The sequence below is a fragment of the Bos mutus genome, chromosome 25 (genome assembly GCF_027580195.1).
Source record: "Bos mutus isolate GX-2022 chromosome 25, NWIPB_WYAK_1.1, whole genome shotgun sequence".
NCBI lineage: Eukaryota > Metazoa > Chordata > Mammalia > Artiodactyla > Bovidae > Bos > Bos mutus.
The window spans coordinates 2,605,346-2,632,543 of record NC_091641.1 but is presented as its reverse complement, the minus strand read 5'-3'; the positions used below and the strand labels follow the sequence as shown (position 1 = coordinate 2,632,543).

Here is a 27,198-nt window from a genome sequence, read left to right as displayed (position 1 = left end):
ACTACTGTCTTTTATTATTATTTGCGGGAGTTCCTCAAATACTTTAGATATTGCAAATATTTTCCCCCTCTGATATCTAAGTTTATCTCTAGAACGCTTCATAATACAAATTTATAAATTTTGAAGCAATCAAATTCATTTTTTTTTTTTTGTCTCATGGCTATGATATTGGAGTTTTGTTATTTCCTACCCTGAGGTCACAAAGATATCGCCTACATTTTGTTCTGCTAATATTATGGCTTTACTTTTATATTCAGGTCTTTAATTATTTGGCATGCACTTCTTGATATGAGGTTAAGCAGGGATCCAGTATCATCAGCCAATTGCCTTAACATCATCTGCTGAATAGTCTGTGCTTTCCTCCTGTTGGTAAGGTAAGTTGCTCCCTCTTTACTATTCCTCTCCCACAGAAATTTATCAAGGCTCTCAAAAACCTCAGCTGAAAATTTTATTAAAATTGCATTGAATTTGCAGATGAAATTGGGGAGAATTGACATCATTCCTTCCAAGGGCATCGAAATACCACTTACTAGGATTGCTGGATTATAATAACAAATGCAACTGCAGAGAAACACTGCTGATATTTGTAGGTTGTATGACCTCTTCTATAAGTTCTAGTATTTTACCAATGGGTTCTTATATTTTTCCGGATCATGTTATCTAAGAATAATGATATTTTTTCTCTCTTCCATTGAAAACCTTATATCACCTTTTCCCTTGCATGGGCGCTCCAGCACTGTGTTAAATTATAGCAGGATGGTGAACACACTTGTTTCCAGTTGATATACCCAAAGCAAAGGGCTTCCTATCTTGGAGAAATAGTTTAAGTCAAGCAGGTTGACAAGCACTAGGGAAGACTTTCTGTCTCAGAAAATTCTTAAGCCTTCTAATCTAAATGATGGGTTCCAGCCTTTGCCAAGGGCAAGGTTCTGCTTGGTCAGAATTAGGGAAAGAAAAAAATCAAATCCTTATTTCCCTTAGTCACAAACCTATTCATTCACTGGGCATTTCATCCGAAATGTGTACCATTTTTTCCCTTGTCACACTGGCATCAAGGCAGAGGTAGGTCTTAGGTAATAATCTTCAGATCAGAGGGATACAATTTAGTCCCGTGGAGAAATGTATCCGAGAAATGTATCCAAAAAATGTGGATTGATTCATGACCCAGGTCAAATTTTCCTCATCTGTTTTGCTTTGTGGACAGGAAACTCTTATGCCTACACTCTGTTTATCAATGCTTATTAAGAATCTGCCCACACCTATTAGGATAGCTATAGTTTTTTAAAGGAAAACAACAAGTGTTGGTGAAGATATGGGGAAATTAGAACCTGCACGTGTTGCTGGTGGGAATGTAAAATAGTGCAGCTGTGTTGGAATACAGTTTGGTGGTTCTGCAACAAGTTAAACAGAATTACCGTGTGAATTCCAGCAATTCCACTCCTAGACTTTACCCAAAAGATCTGAAACAGGGACTTACACAAATACTTGTACTTGAGTGTCCACAGCAGCACTACTGACAATAGTCAAAAGGTGGAAACAGTCCACATCAATGGATGAGTGGATAACTAAAGTATGGTCTATACACACAATGGAATATCACCCTGCCTCAGAAAGGAAGAAGGTGCTGATACACACTACAGTGTGGGTGAGCTTTGAGAACATTGTACTAAGTGACATGACCACACGACTGTGGTCACATGTTGTTTAATTCCATTTATATGGAATTAATTTAAATATTTAAAGTTATTAAATTCTATTTAAATATCCAGAACAGGCAAATCTATGGAGAGACAGTAGATTGGTGATTGCTGCGGTTTGGGAGGGGGAACCAGGAGTGACAGCTTAACAGGTATGGGGTTTCCTTTCCAAGTGATAAAGATGCTTAAAACTGGATGGAGGGGGTTGTGCACAATACGGTGAATGCGCTGAATGCTGCTGAGCTCTTCACTTCAAAATGGTTAATGTGATGTAAATTTTACCTCAATTAAAACAAAAAAAGAAGAAGAAAGAATCTACATGTGATTTCTACTGCAAGGGTCCAGAACATTAGGAGGAATGTCTGGATGAAGTATATATGGTCCAGTGGGAGAAGAATAGATGTGTTCTGACCTCTCTAGGGTTCCTTAGTTTTCCAATGACACTCGCAGAAGAGATACTCCAAGTCTCTCAGATACACAAACAGATCCAGAACCTTCTATGTATGGAAAGTGCAGTATTTGCTGGTCTTTGGCATAGAACTTCACACATGGTCTCAGCAGGGCTGACATATTTCAACATTGTGGACCAGTCACACCCCACAAATTCTGGGATCCACAAGCAACTTTTTAGGGGGTTCCCCATTGACGACCAAGGGTAAGGATATGGTGAGTGGGCATATATACCCCTTCTCACTCTGTCTAGTGTGTTTTTCCATACCACTGAGGCTACAAAGCTAAAAACTTCATTTCCCAGACTTCCTTGCTGCTAGGGTTCTCGATTCAAGCTAGGCTCTACCAGTTAGATGTGCTTGTGTGCGATTTGGTGATGGAAAAAGTAGAGTGGTCTTCCTATTGCTTCAAGCACTGGCTGGGAAACACACTCAGAGTGGGAGCAAGATCCTGGTTCCTCCCTGATCCAATTTGTGCCTTAAGACCATTCACTTCATACCTAAAGTTGTCTGTTCCCAGTCAGTGTTCATTTTTACATTCTGACCTGCCTTTACCCCCAGCCCTGTTCTTCCATGCCTGACTACTTGGTCATGATTACCACTCTGTCAGTTTCCCCCTGTTCCACAGAAACCTCCTTCCTGAAGCTGTCCATCCTCTAGCTCAAATCGGACTGGTGTGTAGCTGTTGGTCTGGGGAGCTCTTTCTCATGGACTGGCTCTGCTATTTCCTACATTCCAAATCTTTTTCTTTCTTCAGTGATTCTTTTCATTTCTCACGTGGCTCTGACAGGGTAATAGGCAGGAAGGCCAGGGGTCTCCAAACGGAGGAAATAGACTGCAAGTATCAGACATTTTTTTAATCTCTCTCTTAAGCTGCAGGAGGAAACAAACTACTAGCGTTAGATTTTTCCCTCCTTCTCTATACAAATTTAAAAAGAGATTTCTTTTTAAAATTATGTGTTGCCATGACAACACCTGGTTCCACCTGAGCTTAACTTTCTCAGACCTTGAGATGGCATCACCGACTCAATGGACATGAGTTTGAATAAGCTCCAGGAGTTGGTGATGGACAGGGAAGCCTAGCATACTACAGTCCATGGGGTCACAAAGAGTCGGACGTGACTGAGTGACTGAACTGAACTGATGACGACACCTGGTTCTACCTGAACTTAACTTTTCTCAAACTTTGAGATAACCAATGCATTTTTCTTATAGAAATGTTTGTCTTAAGCTATGTTAATTAACCGTGTATTTACCCTAGACTCTGTCTTCAAGTCTGTTCACCTAAGACTCAGAACCGACTTGACAAATCAGTATGTTTTACTCATGCAAATGTTCTCTTAAGCCATGTTAATGAGACTGTATTTGCTTGGAAACCTGCCTTTCTTCAAGATTCATGTCAATCATTTTATGGCCCCGGACAACTCACCTTGTGCCAATGTTATCTCAAAATGTGTGTTGTGGGTGAGGGAACTGATGTCAGTCTGAGTTTTGAGACATTTCCTTTCTTTAATTAGCAGACTGCCAGCAGCTATATAACATCCAGCTGAAGACTAGCAGGGAGGCATTCTTTCTGCCACCTGCTGATGTCTATGTCAGAAGCTTTCTCTATCTCTCTTATACTTTAATAAAACTTTATTACACAAAAGCTCTGAGTGATCAAGCCTTGTCACTGGCTCCAAATAGAATTCTTCTACTCCAGAGGCCAAGAATCCTGTCGTCTTTCATGGCTCAGCAATAACCTTTCAGTTCCCAACCATAGTGAATGGATGGTAAATTTTCTGAATTCTTGCATGTCAAAAAATATCATTATTTGTCCTCATAAACAGAAGAGCTTGTCTGGATATTGAATTCCAGGTAGAAAATTATTTTTTCCTTAGGGGAAAAAAAATCAACCTAGTAGCATTGAGCACCCCAGCACCCAAACTGTGGTCCCTAAATATCACTCCCCTCTAAAGGGAATCAGGGCTTTTGGAGAAAAGGCTAACTATACGTTTTGGGTAGGAAATTTTCAAGGTAAGCCTGGCACATCCTGTCATATAAGGAAGTAAGGAAGCTATTAATGATTGTTACTGTTGAATAAAAGGACATTGGAGCCAACTTCAAGAGGCTCCAGTTAGCTATAGATGAAACAATTTGAGCATTAATAAGAACAGTAAAAAATGAAAAAAGTACTAAAGTTTAGATAACTCAAAAGGAAAACAATAGTAACTGCAATGGATTAAAATGATTCTCAAAAAATCATCTCTTTGAAACCTGTGGAGGATGCTAAAGAATCAAGTTTTTTTAAAAACTGATAAAAAATCCACTCCGAGTAGAATAGTGGTTGCCAGAAATGGGGAAGGGGGAAATGGGGAGATATTGGTCAAAGGGTAAAAACTTCCAGTTATAAGTTCTGGGGATCTAATGTATACATGGTGATCATAGTTAACGACACTGTAGTGTAGACTGGAAAGTTGCTAAGAGAGTAGATCTTACATGTTTTCATCACAAAAAATAATAATGGTAACTATGTGAGGTGATTGATGTGTTAATATTGTTACCCTTATTGTAACAATTTTGAAATATATATGTGTATCAACTGATCACATTGTACACTGTAAACTTACACAATGTTATATGTCAATTACATCTCAGTGGAACTGGGAAAAATGAAAATGCATTAACTTATTTTAAAAAGAAAGAGTCAAGCTTTTTCTTTTTTCTGCCTTTCCTACACAAATTGTTTGAGTTACAAAATAGTTGATAAAGGAAAGCTTCTATTTGAGGAAGCAAGCAGCTAATACATGAGAAAGAAGTGGTCAATTATTGCCATTGTAACCCCTAGTGAATTATCAGATCTGAGCACTAATCATCAATAGTGCTAATGTCACACTAGGAGAGACATCCAGACCTGTGTGTGCTTCCTGGTGAAAGTACACACCACCAATGAAGTAGTCTTTGGATGGGGCATGGTAAGGAACATGAATCGGATTCATTTTCAAAAATGTAGGGTAAACATATTAATGACATGACACATCCACATGCAGTAAAGTCCAGACTGTGGGAACCACCACAGGACAAAAGAGCTCATCTTCCCAACAAATAAATTCCAGGGGGAAAAAAATAAAATTTGGGGACCCTCAAGATTAAGAGAGACATAAGAAACATATCAACAAGTTGCGATATATGAACCTTATCTGGATTCTGACTCAGACGAATTATTAAAACACACGACACACTTACAAGACAGCAACATCTGAACACTGCATGATATTGAACAATTATTGTCAGCAACTTTAGGCATTAAAATGGTATTGTGGTTTGTGTTTCTTCAAGAATCCTTACCTTTTTGATTTAAGGTAATCCTTACCTTACCTTCCTTACCTAGACTCAAATAGCTAACAGATGACATGATAAGGCGGCATCCCAGGTGGCACGAGTGGTAAAGAACCCACCTGCTAATGCAGGAGATGTAAGAGACGTGCGTTTGATCCCTGGGTGGGGAAGATCCTCTGGTTGAGGGCATGGCATCCCACTCTGGTATTCTTGCCTGGAGAATCCCATGGACAGAGGAGCCTGGTGGGCTACAATCTATAGGGTCTAAAAGAGTCAGACACGACTGAAGTGACTTAGCACTCACTCACAAGCAGCAGCAGCAGCAGCACAACATGGTAAGATGTCAAGAATTTGGCTTAAGACAATCAAGGCACTGGAAGAGAGAGTGGTCAGTAGGAGTGTAGGTGAAGCAAGTTTGGCCAGAAGTTAACAATGACTTAAGGTAGGTAATGGGCACAATTCATTCAGTATACTGTTCTTTCAAGTTTTGTATATATTTGAAATCTTCCAGAATAAATCTCAAAATAAAAGGAGTAATTCCCAGAAGAAGGTTGCAGGGTTTACTTCAGTTATGTTAATGAGAAATCTGTATGTCAGTGTATTTCTGTTTTTCTACAGGGGGCTGAATTTTTTCCTCTCTAGAAAATTTTAAAATCAATATTTGTTAGAAGTCTATATTTGTTGTCCTGGATTTTCACAAGAAAGCATCTAGCAGTAGAGTCCCTTCACTCTGCTCAGCACTTGGTGTACCCTTTCATTCTGAAGACCCAGGTCCATGACCACTAGGAAATTATTGTCTGTTATTTCTGTTAATTTGTTCAATTACCGTTTTTTTTTTTTTTCTTTCCTTATGGAAGTTCTACTAGTTTGGTGTGGAGACTCTTGGTGGGTTTGCTTCATCTGGCAGGATTCTTTCAAATGTCTGGTCACCCTTGGTTGTCCCTTCTTGGTTGAATAATGTTGATAGAAATGCAGGAATATCTCTGCACATCTAAGGATTTCTGGAGATACACAAATGTTTCACACATGACAAGTTTCCCTTTAGGAAGAGTAGGGGGTGGGTGACCACCCTGCTGAGGGTCTTAAATAAAGATGGCCTTACTCTGGGACTCAGCAGTGGCCACAGGACTGGAAAAGGTCAGTTTTCATTCCAAACCCAAAGAAAGGCAATGCCAAAGAATGCTCAAACTACCACACAATTGCACTCATCTCACATGCTAGTAAAGTAATGCTCAAAATTCTCCAAGCCAGTCTTCAGCAATACGTGAACTGTGAACTTCCTGATGTTCAAGCTGGTTTTAGAAAAGGCAGAGGAACCAGAAATCAAATTGCCAACATCCACTGGATCATGGAAAAAGCAAGAGAGTTCCAGAAAAACATCTATTTCTGCTTTATTGACATGCCAAAGCCTTTGACTGTGTGGATCACAATAAACTGTGGAAAATTCTGAAAGAGATGGGAATACCAGACCACCTGACCTGCCTCTTGAGAAGCCTATATGCAGGTCAGGAAACAACAGTTAGAACTGGACACGGAACAACAAACTGGTTCCAAATAGGAAAAGGAGTACATCAAGGCTGTATATTGTCACCCTGCTTATTTAACTTCTATGCAGAGTACATCATGAGAAACACTGGGCTGGAGGAAGCACAAGCTGGAATCAAGATTGCAGGGAGAAATAGCAATAACCTCAGATATGCAGATGACACCACCCTTATGGCAGAAAGTGAAGAGGAACTCAAAAGCCTCTTGATGAAAGTGAAAGTGGAGAGTGAAAAAGTTGGCTTAAAGCTCAACATTTAGAAAACGAAGATCATGGCATCTGGTCCCATCACTTCATGGGAAATAGATGGGGAAACAGTGGAAACAGTGTCAGACTTTATTTTTTTGGGCTCCAAGATCACTGCAGATGGTGACTGCAGCCATGAAATTAAAAGACACTTATTCCTTGGAAGGAAAGTTATGACCAACCTAGATAGCATATTCAAAAGCAGAGACATTACTTTGCCAACAAAGATTCGTCTAGTCAAGGCTATGGTTTTTCCTGTGGTCATGTATGGATGTGAGTGTTGGACTGTGAAGAAAGCTGAGCGCCGAAGAATGGATGCTTTTGAACTGTGGTGTTGGAGAAGACTCTGGAGAGTCCCTTGGACTGCAAGGAGATCCAACCAGTCCATTCTGAAGGAGATCAGCCCTGGGATTTCTTTGGAAGGAATGATGCTAAAGCTGAAACTCCAGTACTTTGGCCACCTCATGCGAAGAGTTGACTCATTGGAAAAGACTCTGATGCTGGGAGGGATTGGGGGCAGGAGGAGAAGGGGACGACAGAGGATGAGATGGCTGGATGGCATCACTGACTCGATGGACGTGAGTCTGAGTGAACTCCGGGAGTTGGTGATGGACAGGGAGGCCTGGCATGCTGCAATTCATGGGGTCACAAAGAGTTGGACACGACTGAGTGACTGAACTGAACTGAACACCCAATAAGAGGAAGGTTACATGCGGCTGTTAAAAATGACCGTAAAACTCTCTGACATCCCTGCTACTGAGAATTGGGGTTCTATGCCCCTCCCCTCAAAAGAGCTTTGGCCAATGGAGTATGGTAGAAGTGACACAGTGTGACTTCTCAGCTGAGGTCATGAAAGGCCACACAGATCCTGCCTTGTGTGTAGAATGTGCTCAGACCTGTGGTATCCAGTTATTTGAAGACAACCAGGCCACACCGGGGTGGAGGGCACTGGGGAGCATGCTAGCGCAAGTCCAGGTGTACGATTCCAGCTGCCCAGTCTGCCCCAGCAGAGGTCCCAGACCTCACGAAGCAGAGAAAAGCCAGCCCCACTACGCCTGTCTGAGGTCCTGACCCACAAAGCCCGTGCACACGGTCAAATGGTGGTTGTGTTAAATCACTAAGTCTGGGGTTGTTTTTGACATGGAAGAAGTCATCAAAACATCGGACAGGAAACAGCTTCTACTCTTCTCCTCCATGACCACCCACCTATCTGCAGCAAATACGAATGCATTCTGGTTGCCCAGTGCCCTGTGACCATCACACGTGCGGTAACCCGGTTTCTGCACAGCCACCTCCGAGGGCACCTTCGGAAGGGCATGTAGGCCCCCTGGGATCCCATGCCATGCAGTCCAGGATAGATGTCCTAGTCAGGGCCCCATGCCTCCCTGAGAGCTTGAGCCCTCCAAATGCAGGAAGTCAGGAAGGTAGGCAGCTAATCTCTGTAACCTCTACTAAAATTTTGAAAGTTCCCAGGCTCCCCCATACTGGTCAGGTTATGGAAACCCACCTCCAACTGTCCTTAGAGCAAAACATTATCCCTGTAGGACTTGGGTAACAGCTCTCTCCAGGAGTATCATCAGCCTTCTCTCTCTGCAAATCCAAGCCAGGCTCTCCCCACAAGACAAACACAGCATCTGCTTGCAACATGAAGCACATCCCACCAACCTAGCAAACAACACCCCCTCTAACTTGAAAGAGGACTTCTTCCCCCTTTACAATGAAGAATGATGCAAAGAGCCGACTCATTGGAAAAGACCCTGATTCTGGGAAAGATCTGAGGGCAAGAGAAGGGGCCAAGAAAGGATGAGATGGTTGGATGGCATCACTGACTCAACGGACATGAGTTTGAGTAAACTCTGGAAGATAGTGGAGGACAGGAAAGCCTGGCATGCTGCAGAGCATGAGGTCGCAAAGAGTCGGACACAACTTGGCAACTGAACAACAACAACGATGAAGGAACCAAGCTAATTGCTCACTTAGGTCCTCTGCTCTCCCCTGAGCCATTGTCATGGGGTCAGCCCACCCAGGTTGCGGGGGTTGGGTTGCCCCCAGAAAGATGTTTTCCACTAAAGGAGGTGGCTTTTCTATCAGCTCCAGTTTCCAAAAGTGTCAGGCACACACTGGAGAACCACTGTTTGGGCTTGAATCATGGCAAACCTTGGGCAGGAGACTTTTCTGTGTCTCAATTTCCTCATGTGCAAAATGGGACTAAAAATAATAATGTGTTGTATCCAATTTATTCACATAAAGAGCTCAGAACAGCATCTAGGACACAGATGCCGTAGAGGTGTGAGCAGCTATTACGCCAGCCAGCTCTGGCATCTCCCTCTCTGAGAGGGAACAGGAGGAAGAGGACAGAAGGGAGGAAAGAAAGCCTCTGGGCTTCCAAAAAGTACACTGTCCTGGCTTCCCACACCCCACCCACTGCCTAGGTCACCAAGGTCCACCCAAGTTCCCTCATGACCTTAGACACAGGGGCTCAGACAGAGGTGCATGTGAACAGAAGTCTTGCAGAGTCCCAGCCCAGTCTCTTGCCTTTGCTTGCCTGGACCCTGGGAAAGCACCCCCTCCCATAGCTCAGAAGGGGGCTGGAGTGTAGGGGAATTCCAACCATGGTTTCCACACTGCAGGTCATGACTCATTATGGGGTGAGGTATGTGTGTGTGTGTTTTTAATGAAATAAATACAGTGGGATAAAAAAATGCAAGGATTTCATAGTGGCTCATTAAAATGTGTGTGTGTTCACATGCACACATGCACTGTGTAAGACGGATTTCTCACTGTGGGTTAGAATCCAGTTTTCAAAGTGCTGAGTTAGCAAAGTAAAATGTTTTAAGGAGCTTGAGGACTGAACATGCCCCGAGCATAGCCAGAGGGAGCCCCCAGTAGGGGGTTCTGCTCAAGGATTCTGCTGAATGAATGAACAGAAAGAAAGGAGACTTCCTATTGGCCCCCTGCTTCAGGGCCCTCTGGGAACCACAGGAAAGGCTGTAGCTGGAAACACAGGACACAAGCACCAAGAGTGAAGGAGCCATAATCCAAGAGAAGCCAGGTAGGTCTGGGTAGAGATACTTTCTATCAACAGCCACAGAAAAACTTAGGAGAGGCCACGAGGTTTTGTTTTTGCTTTTAAAAAACCTGTTTATGGGTTTAAAAGAAATAAATGCAAGCCATTCAGCACTCTGTAAAATGCAGAACCAAGTTAAATGGAATGCTGATGGCATGTGTTGAAGCGGCCACAGACTGCCAGCACTTTCTCGCTGCCCTGGGCGAACATGGCACCAGGCTGGAGTTGGCCGTGTTAATTTCTCAGTCGTGTCCGACTCTTTGTGACCCCACGGACTGTAGCCCTCCAGGCTCCTCCATCCATGGAATTCTCCAGGCAAGAATACTGGAGTGGGTTGCTATTCCCTTCTCCAGGGGATCTTCCCGACCTATGAACCCAAGTCTCTACATTGCAGGCAGATTCTTTACCATCTGAGCCACCAGTGAAGCTGTCCTCCATGGCCATTTAGCTGCATCTCAAAATTTAAGTATGAATGCCCTTTGACCCAGCATCAGCACTTCCAGGGTTTTATCTCATTTCAACTGGTACCTTAAAAATCTACATAACTGCACAGACACACGTACAGGAATCTATGTTGCAGCACTGTTTGCAACAGTGAGAAGTTGGAAACAAACAGCCATTGATGGAGGAGTTTCACAGGTGATGATGGTATATCCACAAAATGAAGATGCTACGATGGGGCAGTTCAGAGTGAGGAAACTGTCAGGTAAGAAAGCGTGTGTCGTGGCTAGATGAAAAAAGCAAGTGGTATAGAGCATGTAAAGCATGTTCTGAGTTTTAAAACATCTCCATGTGAAGAAATGCGCTCCCACACCTGCAGCAACCATGGTGTCTGATGGCTGGATGTGGTGGGACTACAGGAGGAGCGTGTACTTAACTCATTTTTGTACTGTTGGAAATTTTACAACTAGCATGGGTTTTGAAATCAGGGGGAAAAATTAAATAATGAACAAGGATCATAAAGCTTTATTTAATAAATATAATCCAAAACTTCAAAATATTTTTATTCCATATGTAGCCAATTAGGAAAAGAAAAAAAAAGTTATAAGGAAATGTTTGAAGGGATTACGTGAAAGGGTGTCAGGAGAAAAGGAGGATGGGAAGATTCAAGAGATAAAGGTTAAGTGGAGACCAGAGGGTGCTCAGGACCTCACAATTCTCTAAGCGCCGCCTTCACGGGCCATGTCTCACAGGGCCCTGGGGGCTTCGGATCCTCCTTGGCCATGATGCGAGATGCTAAACTGACATTTGTGGAATGAATCAGGACTCCAGAAATTTGGAAATCCTCTCAAAACCAGGGAGGCGGTCTACCTTTTCTTTTCTATAACCATCAGGATTGCCTTATTTCCCCCCTAAAATCAAGTATCTGGCTGGACAACTGTACGCTCTATCAGGGAATAACTTTTCTGAAGAGCCTTTAAGCTCCTCAGGGCTGTCCAGTTTACACTAGGTCTTAATGTCCATCTGCTACTGAAATACTGGGTTCTGTTCTGATGCTTCCAAACCACATTTGAAAAGAGAACTGACTTCATAGTTCATACTTTTCAATTCCCTGGGGAAAGGATGGGAGGGTCAGGTCTGGTTGCAGGGACACCGTGTGGTGAGAAGTCAATGAAACAGTTCAAAGGAAGGTGTCTGAGGTGCAGGGAGGTGAGCCCTGGCCTGGCACAGAGCAGGTGAGCCTGCATAAACCTGTGTGGTGCTGGGGCCTCAGGAGAGAGGTCTGGACTGCCAGGGACGGGGCCTGGCCAAAATAACCCTAAACAAGGCTATATCCCAACACAGGTGTGCGTGTTACAAGGAGTAGGTGGCAGTGTGGAGGCCCGCTGGGGACTCCCGAAAAGGCCTGGTGGACACGGGCAGCAGGGGCTGAAGCTCTCTTGGGCTGACTCCGCACAGGCCAATTCTAGGTTCTGAAAAGAGACACTCCTAAGATCGTCTGCAGAAACAAGACGGGCCTGAAGCCCTGAAGTGCCTCCCTGAGGGGCCGGAGAAGGGGCAACAACACGCAGTCCAGGCACAAGGCTCGTTTGTCCACTCTTTATTAAAGCTAGGTCCTTCCTCCTGCCGACAGCTGCGGGCGGGGCTGCAGGTCTGTGCTCAAGGGCTGGGCCATGCAGGATGGGCACGGACCAGACCCCGGCCAAGCAGGGCTGGCCCACCTTGCCCTGGGCCCTTCCTGAGGTGCCTTCCCACAGCGGGAGAGAGAGGCCAGAGACAGAGGGCACCAGCCAACACTGCCGGCGCCTCCCTGGGAACCCCTGTCCTCCTCACCACCCACCCCACCCACTCCACCCCCATCAGCCAGGCTAATAATTCTCACCACCACCATCTGGCAGTCCAGGCCCTCCTCCCACCCACCGACTACGGTGACTACGCTGCCTCCTACCGCCCAGCCTCTAGCAGCCTGGCTGCCGGCTCTCAGACCCCACGGCCACATCTACACTAACACAGAAGGAACTAGGTCTAGAAGGGAATAAGGTTGCTTCAAATTTTCGGTTTTCTGGCCCCACTCACATTGGCCAAAAAAACATCAAGGGGGGTGGGGCAGGTGTCTTGCAGGTGACCTGGTGGCTTCAAACGGCCGGCCTGGAAGGTGGGTGCTGGCCGCGGGCCTTGCATAGTTGGATACTTGGTCAGTCACTGAGCCATGGGCTCAGGTCGGAACCCCCCAAGGTGGACGGCTTACCGCCCACTCTGTGAAATGGGAATCTAAACAGAAACACTGCTGGCTTCTAGTAGGACAACAAAGGCAGAGTGAAAGGAGCCTGGGGGTGGGGGGCTGGGCGTTCATAGCCCTAAATGACCTTGCTACCGACCTCTGTCACTTTACACTGGGTTATTGGATCTAAGTGAGCCACGGGCTCAGAAGAGCAGGGCCCTGTATGTCCCCCCTGTGCGAGCAGAGGAGCCGGGAAGCCGAAGGCAGCGCTGTGGGGGAATCTCTGAGTGCGTGCCTCCAGCTGCCCAGGGTAAGGGCACCAAAGAATTCCAAGGGGGAGTTAAGACTAAACCCCACACCACCAGGCTGATCTCCGGGCTCAAGTGGGGTGAGCAGAGTGAGGACCCTGGAGAGTAAGGCTTCAAGGTCCCTGGGGACCCTGTGGACACCTGCTACCCCATCCTACCCCACCTTGCACGGGGCCACGGTTTGGTTTCTGGCTTTTTTCTCCTCCTTCCAGATTCTTCAGGCCATACAAGCAGTGGAAATAAATATCCGCGGTCACAGAACAAAAGCTTTCCCAGTGCATCTCTGCTTCCCCTACCCCGGATTAGGGAGGAACACCGTCCTCTGAAAACCCACGAGGTCTCCCCTCGCCACGCACAGTCCTTAACGCTTCCTGGACATACTCTGAAGGGCCAGGAGATCCCTGAAGTCTCCCGCTGAGGAATGGGAAGAAGTCGTCAGCCAAACCCCTCGACCACCCCACCCTCCCTTGACGCAAGGCCTTCCCCTCCCTCGCCGTTATGTTAAACCCCCGTTACTCACTCACATGCCACCTCTCCCCTGGACCACCCAAATCGAACCCGGGTAAAATAAATAACATCGCCGGCCGTCCCCACCGCGTGGCCTCACCGCATCGATCCAGGGATGTCGCAGTCTCCCGTCGGGGTGGCCGCCCCTGCCCCATCGGCTCCGCGCGCGGCTCGCCTCGCCCCCCGCGTCCCCCTCACGGCCATGCGAGCTCGGCGGCCGGTTCTCTAGGGCCGAGCAGGAGGGAAGCCTGAGGCCGGTGCACCGGGGCTGAGGGTAAGGCACCGCACCAGGGCTGGGGCCCTCGGCACCCCCCGAGGCCAGAGGAGCAAAGGGCCGGCGGCCTAGCGGCCTGCGCCTCCGTCACAGGCCCTCACAGGATGGTCTCCTCGTAGGCGCCCGAAGGCCCCGCGAAGGCGGCCGTCGGCTCGGAGCCAAAGCTCGTTCCGCCCGCGAACTCCAGCAGGGTACTGCCGTGCTCCCCGGGCCCGGTCCCTGTGCCCGCGCTCGGCGGCCCCTTGGCGGGCGCCTCGGCCTTGGGCACGGGCGCGGCGGGCGCCTGCACCGGCGCGCCCGCCGCGCCGCGGTGCGTCTTCATGTGGGTGAGCAGGTGCGAGCTCTGCGAGAAGCGGCGGCCGCAGTTGGCGCAGGCGTAGGGCCGCTCACCCGTGTGCGTGCGCTGGTGCGTCACGAGCACCGAGCGCTGCGAGAAGCGCTTGCCGCACTCGGGGCACGGGAAAGGCCGCTCGCCCGTGTGGCCGCGCCGGTGCTTGGCCAGGTTGGAGCGCTGCGCGAAGCCGCGGCCGCAGTCGGTGCAGCGGAAGGGCTTCTCGCCCGTGTGCGTGCGCCGGTGCCGCTTGAAGTCCGAGCTGTGGCCGAAGCCCTTGCCGCAGTCGGGGCAGCGGTGCGGCTTCTCCTCGGCGTGCGCCCACTGGTGCCGCGTCAGCGCGGCGCTCTGCCCGAAGCGGCGGCCGCACTCGCCACACGCGTAGGGCCGCTCGCCTGTGTGCGCGCGCCCGTGCGCCGTCAGGTGCGCGCGCCGGCTGAAGCCCGCGCCGCACACGCCGCAGACGAAGGGCTTCTCCCCCGTGTGGCCGCGCACGTGCGCCGCCAGGTGCGAGCCGCGAGCGAAGCGCGCACCGCACTCCGGGCACGGGAAGGGCCGCTCGCCGGTGTGCGTACGGCGGTGGCGCGCCAGGTGCGAACCGTACACGAAGCTCTTGCCGCAATCGGCACAGCGGTGCGGCCGCTCGCCCGCGTGGTAGCGCTGGTGCTTGGCCAGAGCCGCGCGGCGCCCGAACGTCTTGCCGCAGTCGGAGCAGATCCACGGGCTCTCCTCCTCTGCTAGCGCGGCGGGTGCCGGCTCCGCCAGCAGTCCCCCGACTGCAGGCCCGAACGCACGCAGGCCGCTGGCGCCTCCAGGCCCGGCCCCACCGCCGAAAGGGTCGCAGGCCAGCCCGGCGCCCTCCACCAGGGAGAGCCGGCCCCCCAGGGGTCCGGGCAGGGGGCGCCCGTCGGCCGGCAGCCGCTCCCCGAAGTCCGGGAGGCCCAGGATCGGAAAGCCATCCGGGTGGAGCCAAGACTTGGGGTGCATGGGAAAGTGGAAGCCGAGCGGGTGCGAGGAAGGGCCTTCGCCCTCCCCCAGGCCGTTGCCCAGCCCCAGAAACCGCCTGTCCGGTTCGGGGTCGTCCTTGCTCCGTGGGGTGGGCGCCTCCACCGCCGCATCTCTCACCTCGGCTTCTCCCTCAGTCTCTCCGTCCGCCTCATCGATCTCGGGCCCCTCCAGCCCCTCCGGCCCCACCTCGGCCTCCTCCGGCCCCGCCGCAGGCCTCGTCTCGCTGCAGGGCTCCGGCCGAGGGCCCTCGCTGCCGGGCTCCGCGCAGCCGCCACCCCGTCGATGGCGCTGGAAGTCGGCACGGAGGCGGAAGGCCTGGCCGCAGTCGGGACAGCAGTGGGGCCGGTCGGCCGTGTGCACCGCCTGGTGCCGCGCGAGCGCCGAGCTCTGGCTGAAGCTGCGGCCACAGTGCGGGCAGGGGTAGGGCCGCTCCCCCGTGTGCGTGCGCTGGTGCGTGACCAGGTAGGAGCGGCGCCCAAAGCCCGCGCCGCAGAAGGCGCAGCGGTAAGGCCGCTCACCCGTGTGGATACGACGGTGCGTGACCAGGTGCGACTTGTATACGAAGCGCTTGCCGCAGTCCGGGCATGGGAAGGGCTTCTCGCCGGTGTGCGTGCGCTGGTGGATGGCCAGGTGCGAGCGGTATACGAAGCCCTTGCCGCACTCGTCGCAGCCGAAGGGCTTGACCGCCGCGTGGTAGCGCTGGTGCTTTGCCAGCCGGGACCGGTGTGGGAACACCTTGCCGCACACATCGCACGTCGTCTCCGGGCGCCCAGCTGGCACGGCCACCGCGGCCGGGAATGCCCAGGGCGCCAGGAGGCTCGCACCCGGCTCCCGGTCCGGCAGAAAGGGCTTCGACTCAGACCCCGGGGCCAGGACCCCGAGCCCGCCGGGGTCCAGACCCCAGCCCTCCGGAGTCTGCGCAGAATCCGAGTCATCAGGGCCCCAGGTCCCAGGCACATCGCCCACTCCGTAGGCCGCTGACCACAGCCCCGGGGGCTCGTTCTCCTCCTCTGCCACCTCTGCCAGGAAGTCTTCGTCGTCATCCTCCTCGTGGTCCTCTATGTCGTCGGTCCAGAACCAGGCCCCTGAAGGCGACGAAAAGACCACAGGAGAGGTGAGAAGACACCGTGCCAGCAGCCCCTTACCGGCTCCTGCAAGGAGCTGTTTCTGTGGGACCCCAGGCTCCTGGAGCACTGGGCCGAATTCAGGATGCCTCCGTCCCTACCCCAGGTAGGAGGAACTCTGCAGACAGGAGATTTCTCTGTCCCTCCTAAGAAGGCTGGTGTTCCTTCCCTTCTCAAACTTGCCTCACATGGCCTCAACAAATCCCTTTTCCACAGCTCCAGCTCCCTCCAGGGCTTGCCACCTCACTGAAGAACAGGGACACCTACAAGGTGGGTGACATTGCCTGGGGGCTCCTGTGAGACCACAGGCCAGAAAAATAGATTGAGATGCCTGCTCTGTTTTTCCCAAAGCCCCCTGTCTCCTGGAGAACCCCACCTCCTGGCCTGCTTGGCCCAAGGCAGCCAAGACCCCAGTGCCAGTACGGCCGGGTCACGGAGGGCTTGACTTTGTGAGCACCTAAGCTTTGCTCAGCATCTCTCTGGCTCTCGGTCCCTCTCCCCCAGCCTCAGGCTCCCACCCCAGAGCAGAACCAAGAAAGGCTGCCCTGAGCCAAGGACCTAAAGGGCCTGGAGGCCTCAGCTCTCTGCACTCACCGTAACTATGCTCTGGCTATTCTGCGGGCAGAGACGAGCCTCCCTGAATCCTGTTTTTTTTTTTCTGAGCCATTGTGCACTTGAGAAATGGTCCCAAACCAAGACTGGGTGAGCTACAAACATCTTCCCATCGTAGAAGGCCGAGGACCCGTCCCAGAACCCCGCAATCCTGTCCCTCCTCCACCAGCAGTTTCCTGATCTCACCCTTCAGTGAGGAGTGCGGACACAGAATCGGTTTATAAATGGAGTGATATGCCTGCCGTCATGATACACCCGCCGTCATGATACACCCAGGAAGGAACTGGTATTTACAGAGCAGGCGCTACGTCACACAAGGAACCTGGCCCACAGCACCCCCGGTGCTCAGAGCACCTGTGTGCCACCTTCCTCGAGTGCACTCTGCCTGCGTCTGTCTACCATGGCCACACACCACGCAGTCCACCTCAGAATTCCAGCACCTGGAAGGATCACTCCAGGTTGTGGTGGGGACAGGGCTTCCCGAGTTCCCAGATGCAAGCCTGTGTGGGATTCGAGTGAGGACCCATCAGGTCTACTGGTGAGGCTGGAGCCGGGGTGGAGGAGGTGCTCTGACAAAGGGCTTGGGGCTTTCTCCACTGCCTCTTCCAGGACCCACGGCACGGAGTGGACAAGTGCACCCTGGGGAAGGGAGCCTGGCACCTCGTCTCCCTGACACGTCCACTCCTGAGGACTCTGACACCAGGTGAGGACTACCTCAGCCGGGGCCATGCTCCAAGCCTGACAACCTGCCCATACTTCCCCCCAAGACATGTGGAGAAGGGGGACACACCCAACCACATGTTCAGAGACCAGCCAATGAAGACCTGCAGTCCCTCGGTCCCCAGGTGGCATTTCAGAGCTGGACCCCTGAAACAGGGCACATCTCCCGCTAAGACCCTCTGAGAAATATCACCTACATCCCAGTCTCAGCCTAGAGGCAGCAGCAGCATTTCTTACCAGCCCGAGGTCCGTCCCCCAATCCTGAAGGCCAGGGGACATTCCCACAGGGACCCAGAGAACTTGGGGACCCAGGGCAGGAAAGCCAGCCCACAGCACAGTGGAACGTAAGGACCGTGGCCTGAGCCCACCGTGGGCGAGTGACTGAATCACTACTTTAAAAGTTGATTTCCTCCACTGTCACGTGAGACCAATCATTCCTCCCCTGCTATTTCACAGAGCTGTTATGAGAATAAACAGTATACGAGGAAATACTCTGAAGAGTACACGTGTAGGCACAGCGCTGTTTATGTCTTCCTGTATTTAATTTAAAACATCTACATGCTGCTCCAGGTACGTGAGTGGCATGAGACGTCCGGAGCCCGCACGAGGCAAGCATCACCCAAGACTAAAGCAAACACACGCACTGTGCCTGGGTCTCCCCTGAACCTCCCGACCTCCTGGAACAGCTCACAGACCCCGTGGAGCACCGCCATGGAACCAACAGTCCGACAGCCTTGGGGCAGGAAACTACAGGTTTCCTTCAAACTCTTTATTCTCCTCCCGACTACAAAATGAGGCCCAGAAAGTTGGAGGAACAGAGCCGGGTCCGGGCTCTCAGGAGAAATCCACCACCCTGAACACTGCCCTCTGGAACGCTGGCCCCCGGTCCCAGGCCTCCCAGCGAGAGGAAATGGCCGAATGGGTGGGGAAGCCACAAGAGCTGACCCTCAGGCACACAAAACCCACCAGAGGGCAGGGCAAGGAGAGAGCATTATTTTTAAAGACTTGTAACAGGAGCCTCAAAGTTTGCTACAGACTCCCCAGCCCTTGGGCCTCTGCAGACTAGAACCAAAAGGAGCCAACTCTCAAAGGCAGGGATAAGCCCCCAGCGCCGTGCAGTCCCCACGGAGCCCCCCAACAGCGCAGACCAGCAGCACCAGGCCCCTCTCTGGAGCTGCAGCAAAGGTGCAGTCTGAAGTCTGCCAGAAAACCTGCGAGACTCCGTGTCACGCTCACCTGTGTAGACGCCAGTGACGATGTCTCCATCCTCGGGACGCGGGCTGTCCGGGACCCACGGCTCCTCTCCTTGCTCCAGCCGGAAGATCAGATCCGGCTTGGGGACTGGGTATCCTGGCCCAAAGAGAACAGGCGGCAGCTGCAGGGCTGTACTCCCACCCCGACCCGCACAGGCCTGCCTCCACCGCTCCTGTCCCATTCCTTCCAGAACCTGCCTCCCCACCTCCCCGCTGGAACTCCCACACCCCCAACTCCCCTGCCAAGCCCCCTCCACACACCACCGTCCACAGGGGGCCCCACCCCTCTCCTCTGCCTCCGGACTCCTCACCCCTTGAGGCCTCTAAGGGGAGCACAGAGACCAGCGCTGGGCCAGCCACTCCCCAGGACATGGAACCTGGGCCACGGTGCTGCCGGGCCACAGTGAGACCCCCGCAACACACCCTGGCCGGAAGCCAGGCTGGTCCCCAGGGCTTCCCTAGGAGGTGAGCAGGCACCAGCAACCCCTTCTCCAGGATCCTCGGGCTCCACAAACCACCCTCAGACAGCTAAGCCCCAGGCAGCCGTCAGGCTAGGATGCCCCCTGCGGACGGAGGGCTCTGCTCACCCAAGGACACCAGGATCCCATAGTTTTCCCGCATGACCTCCTTGTAGAGCTCCCGCTGCTCTGCGTCCAGCCTTTCCCACTCCTCCAGGGAGAAGTACACAGCCACGTCTTCAAAGGTCACCAGCCCCTGGGAAACAAAGCACCCTGGCCACTGCCCTTCCCTGAGCTGGGTGAGAGGCAGGGGCGCACCCCCACGAAGACAGGACAGGAGATCACTTTGGCGGGAACTGGGCTCGCCCTGCAATGTGGGGCTCATGGGGACACAACCCAGCACCCCATCACTGGCAAGCCTACAGACGCCCGGCGGAACTAGGGGCTCCCAGGCCTCGCCCAGGCCAGTCTCATTCAGCAATCAGGACCTCAGGCTCAGAGAGGAGATCGCTCAGCTCAGGTGGGGCAGCACGGGGTCTCATGCCCAAGTCCCAGGACCACGACGACCAGGACCCCTCAGCTATGCTGCATGGCCACCTCACCCCTCCCGCATCACTGTCTGCCTCAAGCCAGGGGTCACACCAGTGGTGTGAGAGCTCACGCCGGGGTGGGCAACTGGCACCAGCAGAGTGTGGGCACTGCTGCCCACTCAGGACAGTGGCCTGGGAAGCATCAGGCCCGGACAGCAGAACCATAACCCCTGGGCACTGCTGCCCACTCAGGACAGTGGCCTGGGAAGCGTCAGGCCAGGACAGCAGAACCATAACCCCTGGGCACTGCTGCCCACTCAGGACAGTGGCCTGGGAAGCGTCAGGCCAGGACAGCAGAACCATAACCCCTGGGCACTGCTGCCCATTCAGGACAGTGGCCTGGGAAGCGTCAGGCCCAGGACAGCAGAACCATAACCCCTGGGCTTCAGACTACTACTAGTACTACTACTAAGTCGCTTCAGTCGTGTCCGACTCTGTGTGACCCCATAGACGGCAGCCCACCAGGCTCCACCATCCCTGGGATTCTCCAGACAAGAACACTGGAGTGGGTTGCCATTTCCTTCTCCAGTGCATGAAAGTGAAAAGTGAAAGTGAAGTCGCTCAGAGAGACGGCCAACTGCTTCCCTCAGCCCTGACCCCGCTCACAGCTGGGGCTGGCCTGGGACCCACAGAGCCGCTGCCCTGCCAGCAGGGGGTTTCCGCAACAGGAGCTGCGGATCCCGCCCCCTCCCTCTGCCCCGGAACCCCTGCCTGGTTAACTGAGCTCCAAACCAGGGGGCAGCTCACCTGAGACCCAGACGTCAGGGAGTCGACCTCGTCCTCGTCCTCCTCCTCCTCCTCTTCGTCCCCCTCCCCCTCCCGCTCCAGGTCCTCATCCCTCGGCGTGGCTGGAGCCCGGAAGGCCTGCAGGGCTGAGCGGAGAGACTCTTGAGGGCCTGGCTTTAGCCTCCGACGGACACGTGTCCATCCAGCCAGGATGGGCAGCTCCTGGCCACGCCCCCTTTTCAAGTGCGGCGCGCTGATCCCGCAGCCCCGGCTCTGCCCTGTCCAAGAGCTCTTCCCGGCTGCCCCCTAAAGCCCCCTGAAACTTCCTCCCCAGGGGTCAGCTCCCTTCTCTTACCCTTTTCCTGAAGGCCCGGTGACTCGGTGTCCCTGCTGCCGTGGGGGCACTCCTGGGTCCCCGACGCTGGACTCTGCTCTCCTGCCAGCGCCGCCTCCACCGTGACGTCCACCTCCACATCTGCGTCCACCACCACCTCCTCCGCCAGCCGCTCCTCCAGCGCCTCCACCTGGTCCCCCTTTCCTTCCTCCTCTTCTTCCTCCTGGTCAGGACCACACTCCGATCCGTCCAGCCTCTCCAGCTGGGCGGCGGGCGAGTCTGGAGTCGTGCGAGGGGCTGCCATCGCCTCTGCCAGGAGCCTCAACTCCGCCTGAAACACAGACGGTGACGGTGACGCGCCGCCCCCGCGCATCTGCTCCGGGGCTCTGCAGCCCTCCTGGGGAGGCGGGGTTGCTCTGCCCTGAGGTGCAGTAACGGGGCACTGGGCACCAGGACAGGAGCGCTTTCCTTTCCCCCTGAGCTCTTTCTCAGGGGGGACAACCTAGATTCTGTCCCCAGAAATGCTGCCCGTTACTCGGCCGTGGCTCTTTCCTGGGAGCAGGACAGGCCTGCTGTGAACCACCGTGCTTTCTTGGAGTAAATTGGGGATTAATCCTGCATTTTTTATCCACGAGGATGTGGAAGCATAAAGTCCAGGCAATGTGCCAGAGGGTGGTCCAGCCTGTGTTTAGCAGAAAGGGGCGCACGCAATCGCTTCTTGGCCTTTTGGCTAAGATTAAGTGAAAGGGGTCCACACAGCCTGTGAGGAACAGCTCACCCGATGTATGAGTGGAGGAGACGCTCACTCAGCTCTGGACACAAACGTGGCAGCAGGGAGTATGGGAGCCAAGGTCTGAGCGTGCGGGCCACAGCTCTGGGCGGGGAAGGTGAGACCACCCTGCTGGGGGCACCTGCTCTGCCAAGCCAGCAGGTCAGGCCCCTTCGGCATGTGGCACGGCCCTCGCCCCTCGTGCCATCCAGGGCACCTGGAAAAAGCTCAGCAGGTCATGGAAATCTGGTTCATCGCTGGACCAGCAAAGGTGAAATAAAACGCCTGGTGACCCTGTTCACGTTTAGGGATCCGGGAACCCTAAGCGTCGACTCATCAAATCTCCGGTGACTCACAGCACCTGAAACTCACGTGGATGTCACTGAGGGCTCAGCCAGGCACTCAGGAGGGAGGCGGACACAGCCACACTGCCTGGGGCACAGAGCCTGGGGCTGTGGACCCAAGACGGACGGGAGGCCGAGAGCCCTGGGGCCACTCCTCTCTCCCACCTGCGCATCCTTCACCAACCCCAGTGGAGCGCTGGGGACAAGACAGAGGCACAGGCTTTGAGTGCAAAGCGCAGAGGCTAAGGGCCATCGGCCAGCGTGGCTCATCAGTCTCTCAGACCTGAATGGGGTCACTTCCAAACACAGCAACCCCAGGATCCTGGGCAGAGAGTGGGAACCCCAGAGGATCAGAGGACACCAGGGCCCACCCCAGCTCAGCCAGCTCTATCAGCACACGGTGTCTGCCGCAGAAGCCCTAATCCAGGACGGGGCCCCCACAGAAAGGTGCCCCCCAGTCACGAGAACAGTCCAGACTACCGGGCACCTCCTAGGAGAAGTGCTCACTGATTAGCTCTTACCACAACTCATCACGTCTCTGTTAATAAGGCAGCGTGCGCTCATTTTTCCCAAGTGCTCTGAGCTGCCGCTTTAAAATCTACAGTATAATTGGGAGGGAACTCTGAGCATTCGCACAGCTCCTCCCAGAGACCAGGACCCAAGTCCGGGGGCACACGGGCACCCAGAAGCCCCCTCTGTCCTGACTCTCACGCTGGCCCCGTCCTAGGTCCCGTATCACTGGACTAAAGGTGCCGGCCACGGGAACTACACCCAGGAGGGCCACTCTCCGCCCCAGTCACTCGCAGAGCCCATGTCCTCAGTCTCCGTGGCTCTCTGGCCACGTGAAGGTGCCTGAGCTGCAGAAACACATGTGCATGTGTCACCTTGGCCGCCTGCAGGAGAACAGAGCCCTACCCAGCACTCAGGGTGTCAGAAACACTCAGCAGAGGTTTCCCAATCGCCACTCACCTCAGGCCCAGAGGGAGGCTCTTCTCATCCAGGCCTCAGGCTGCAAATTCAGGCTAAGCCCGGATGCCATGCCAAGCCCAGCAGAGCCCCTCCTGCCTAGCTCTCTCCCACAGCAGGCGCCCCCAGGCCGGGCCTGCACCTGAGGACTCGTGGCTTTGGAATAAAGTGACCCTGTGCTCGTTCCACCTCGAGACCTTTGCACATGCCGCTCCCGCTCCCTGGCACTCTCCTTCCCTCTTCACTGGGCCTTTGGAGGCAGCCCCCTGGGCTCCTATGACATGCACAGTTCCCGGGACTCTGCGCTCTCAGCACCTACATTTTAATACACTTATTGAAGTATCTGCTATTGCTTGTCTCCCCACGCACATAGTCGACTCCAGGTGGGCAGAAGCTCCCTCTGCTCCTCTCTCAAATCTCTTCTGTGCCAGACAGAGTGAGCACTCAGATATTTACCAAAGGAATGATTCTAAAGCCTGCGGTCAACGCAATGAACATAAGCTTTTTAAGACTCAGTATTCTGGCCCCACATCACGTTCCAGAACAGACTAATTGCTGTTGAGGGTCCTTCACCCTGGAACCCACTGGTGGTGCGTCTAAGGAGGTCAGGCCCTGAGGGCTCTTCTCCTAAGAGGTGCACCTGCTGGTGATCAGGGAAGGAAAGACCCGGCTGCCATGGAGACGGGCAGTCACCCTGCCGACCGCCCAGCCAGACATCCCTCCATCCTGACCCAGCATCTGGAATAGAACGGTTCCGAAAAAGTAACTAAGTAACTTGGGTGCCAGGTTCCTTCTGCCTCCCCAGGCCAGGTATGTGCTGCACACTCTGCTCTCTTCTCTTTCCAACCTGCCAGACCACCAGACACTCACCTCCTGGCATCCCGCTCAGGTAAGCCAGGTAAGCAACCTGATCAACATAACCCCGCACGTCATCCCAGACCATTATTGCCTGGGAGGTGGGGCGGGGCTGCACCCTAGGGTACCATGCTGCAGAATTTAGAACAGGGTGGAGGGGGGCAGTGACAAGATGCCTGCCCCACGGACAGCAAGCGGCAAACTTGGGAAACTTTCAGCAACTCTCCACTGAGATCCCACATCCAGGGAACCTATGGGGAGCAGCAGGAGGAATGGGTGGGCGCAGAGGCAGCTGGGCCCCTTCCTACCCTCTGGTGGCCTCACTGGCCCCACCCGTTATTCAAGGCCTTCCAGGCTTCCATCTTCTTCCTTGACTACCAGGATCCTCATTGCTTGTCCACGATTTGGGCCCCTCTACTCTCCTGGTGTGCCCCTGGTGCAGGTGTATCCGCGGGGCCATGCCTGCTGCCCAAAGGCAGCCCCTCACCTGGCAGCCAGCGCCCCAGACCTGCCGACACTTGTTGAACTAAACCCAGCACCAACGTCTCCCCACACAGGCACAGCAGGGCCTGACCATGCATACCTCCCCTCTCCTCTGCCCACTGGGTCCTCCTCCAAACGCCAGCCCCTCTCCCATCTCTGCGACCACACGGGGCAGCCCAGACCCCATCCGACCCCAGGAAGGACCCCATCCGATCCCAGGAGTGAGCTCCGCAAGCTACCTCCTGGCGGTACAAGACTCGGCCAAGCTGCCCACCGGAGCCTCCATTTGAAGAGGGAAGACCCAGACAAGGCCCCCAAGGTCACTAAGCAGGCTCGCGGGGGGCGCCTAGCCCAGCCATCTCTACCCCTTCAAGGGGCTGATCAGGCCCCCGCCTCCCGCGGAAGTAGGGGCCAGGCCGTGACAGCCCCTTCTGGATGGGTGTGTCCCGGGGGCGGCCGCGGCCCAACCCCCGCCCCTCCGGCCTAGACCGTGGAGGGCACCTCCCAGGACTAGCGCGCGTGTGTCCTCTGCTGCCCGCCTACTCCGCGCTGCCCACCCGGACCGACCCCGGGGGTCGGAGCCCGCCCCCATCGCGCAGGCCGGGGCGGGGGTCCACCGGCTGCACTGAGCGTGGGCGCGGCTGCCCAAGGCCAGGCCAGCGCGCTGCTCCGGGCCCCCCAACCCCAGGTCCAGGCCAGGTCCGCCCCGCCGCGCGCCGCGATCTCACCGCGGCCTCGCGCGCCGGCGTCGAGGGGCGGCGCGACCCCGACCCCACGCCCGCGCCCGGCCCGCCCGCACCTGCCGCCCGCGAGCGCCGCCCGCCGGCCCAGCCGCGCACTCACCGCGCCGCCCGCTCACCGCGCGCGCCAGCCGCCGAGCCGCCGCCGGACACCGGGGCCGGGCCGGGGCCTGCGCGCCCCGCGCTACACAAAGTGACGGCCCCGGAGCTGCGCGGCGGCGGCGGCGCGTGGGCACCGGAAGTGCCGCCGCCGGGCTCCGCCTCGCCAGTGCCCACGGGGGGGCACTTCCGGTCACGCGGGGTCCAGCGCGGCCTCAAAGGGTCGTGCGTGGGGGGAGAGGACGCGCCCCTCGCGCGAGGGCGCCCTCGGCCCTGAGTCCGCGCGCTCGTGTGCACCGGGACCCCGGCCTTGGGGACCGCGACGCACCGCCCCCGCGCCTTCCCAGGACCCAACCCCACCTCCGGGGACCCCCCGCCCCGCCCTGGCCCTGGAGACGCCCGCCGGGTCCCTGGCCGGACCGCCGCTCCCCAGAACCCGCTCAGCCTCAACCGCAATTCCAGGAGCTCTGCTGAGCGCCAGAGCCGGCTGGCTCCATCCCAGGCCCCGCGATGGTGGAGGGAGGAGGTGACCCCTATGAGTGGCCTCGGGGAGGCGTCGTGCAGGCCCGTGTGCCCTCAGATCCGGACAGGGCAGGGCCGATCCCTGCCGGGCAGGGGCCAGCAGGACAAGAGCAGGTGGCCGGACGCCCACGGCTCGTGTGGGGCCAACTCTGGCTAGAAGGTAGAGGTGGGGGTGTTCCCAGGATGGAGGAGGACGCGGACCGAGGGGGCCAGCCATTGGGCCGGGGTCGCTGGATGAATGCAATAAGCCCTCAGATCTGGAAGCTTTCCAAGTGACCAGGAAGAGGGCCCGCTTCTAGGAAGGGACGTGTTCCCCCAGCAGAGGGAGGCGGGAGGGGGAGACGGCCGCCCAGGAGGTGTGAGAAGGTGAGGTGGGAGACTCGGGATGTCCACAGCCCTCCCCAAAACTTACCTGTATCTGCCCCCCCACCCCCATCCCCCAGGGCCACAGCTGCTGTCTTATGGTGACATCTTGCACCCACGGAGGTTGGGCCCTGGGCCTTGCCCAGCTATCATTGCACTGGTACCATTTTTCTTCTATTTTCACTAATGCCCGCCCACCCCCACCCCTTAAGACAGGACTGTCAACACTACAGCCTGACTCGGCTCTCAGAGGGTTCATACCTGCTTGAAGTGACAGCTTCTCCCCTCCAGACCCTCAGCGTCTGGCTGTGGGTCTGCTCAGACCACGGAGGACTCAGACCTGCCTGCACAGCGATTTCCATCACAAGGAGGGGAAAAGGGTAGCTGTGTGTGGTGATGAGGCTTAACTAAACTTACTGTGGCAGTCATTTCACAGTATACATCAAATCGTTACATTGAACACCTAAAACGAATACAGTGTTATATGTCAGTTATATCTCAACAAAGCATATATATATATATGTTGTTTCCCTGGCAGTGATTAGGACTTTGCCTTTCAATGCAGAGGGTGAGGGGTTTGATCCCTGGTCAGGAAAGTAAGATCCCATACACCTCGATCCCAAAAAGCCAGAACATAAAATGGAAGCAATACTGTAACAAATTCAATAAAGACTTTAAACATGGGCCACATCAAAAGAAAAAAATCTTTAAAAACTAAAAATTGAAGGTCTCATTAAAAGATGGCAAAAAAAAATCAGTTCTGCCAGTGTCACACCTGTGGTTTGCAGGGTCCCGCTCCGGGCCCTCAGAAGTGACCAGCCCCAGCGGAT

General features: G+C 54.3%; 1 protein-coding gene across 1 annotated transcript; it reads right to left on the bottom strand.

The window, feature by feature from the left end:
• Positions 1-12,346: 12,346 nt before the first annotated feature.
• On the bottom strand, positions 12,347-25,638 carry ZNF316 (zinc finger protein 316). Its single transcript, XM_070362704.1, has 6 exons — positions 25,488-25,638; positions 21,249-21,558; positions 20,915-21,039; positions 19,707-19,833; positions 19,103-19,216; positions 12,347-16,495 (listed from the first exon to the last, which is right to left on the bottom strand). Exons 2-6 carry the CDS (start codon positions 21,529-21,531, stop codon positions 14,169-14,171), a joined length of 2,976 nt encoding a protein of 991 aa, XP_070218805.1. The 5' UTR covers positions 21,532-21,558; positions 25,488-25,638; the 3' UTR covers positions 12,347-14,168.
• Between the last annotated feature and the right edge of the window lie 1,560 nt (positions 25,639-27,198).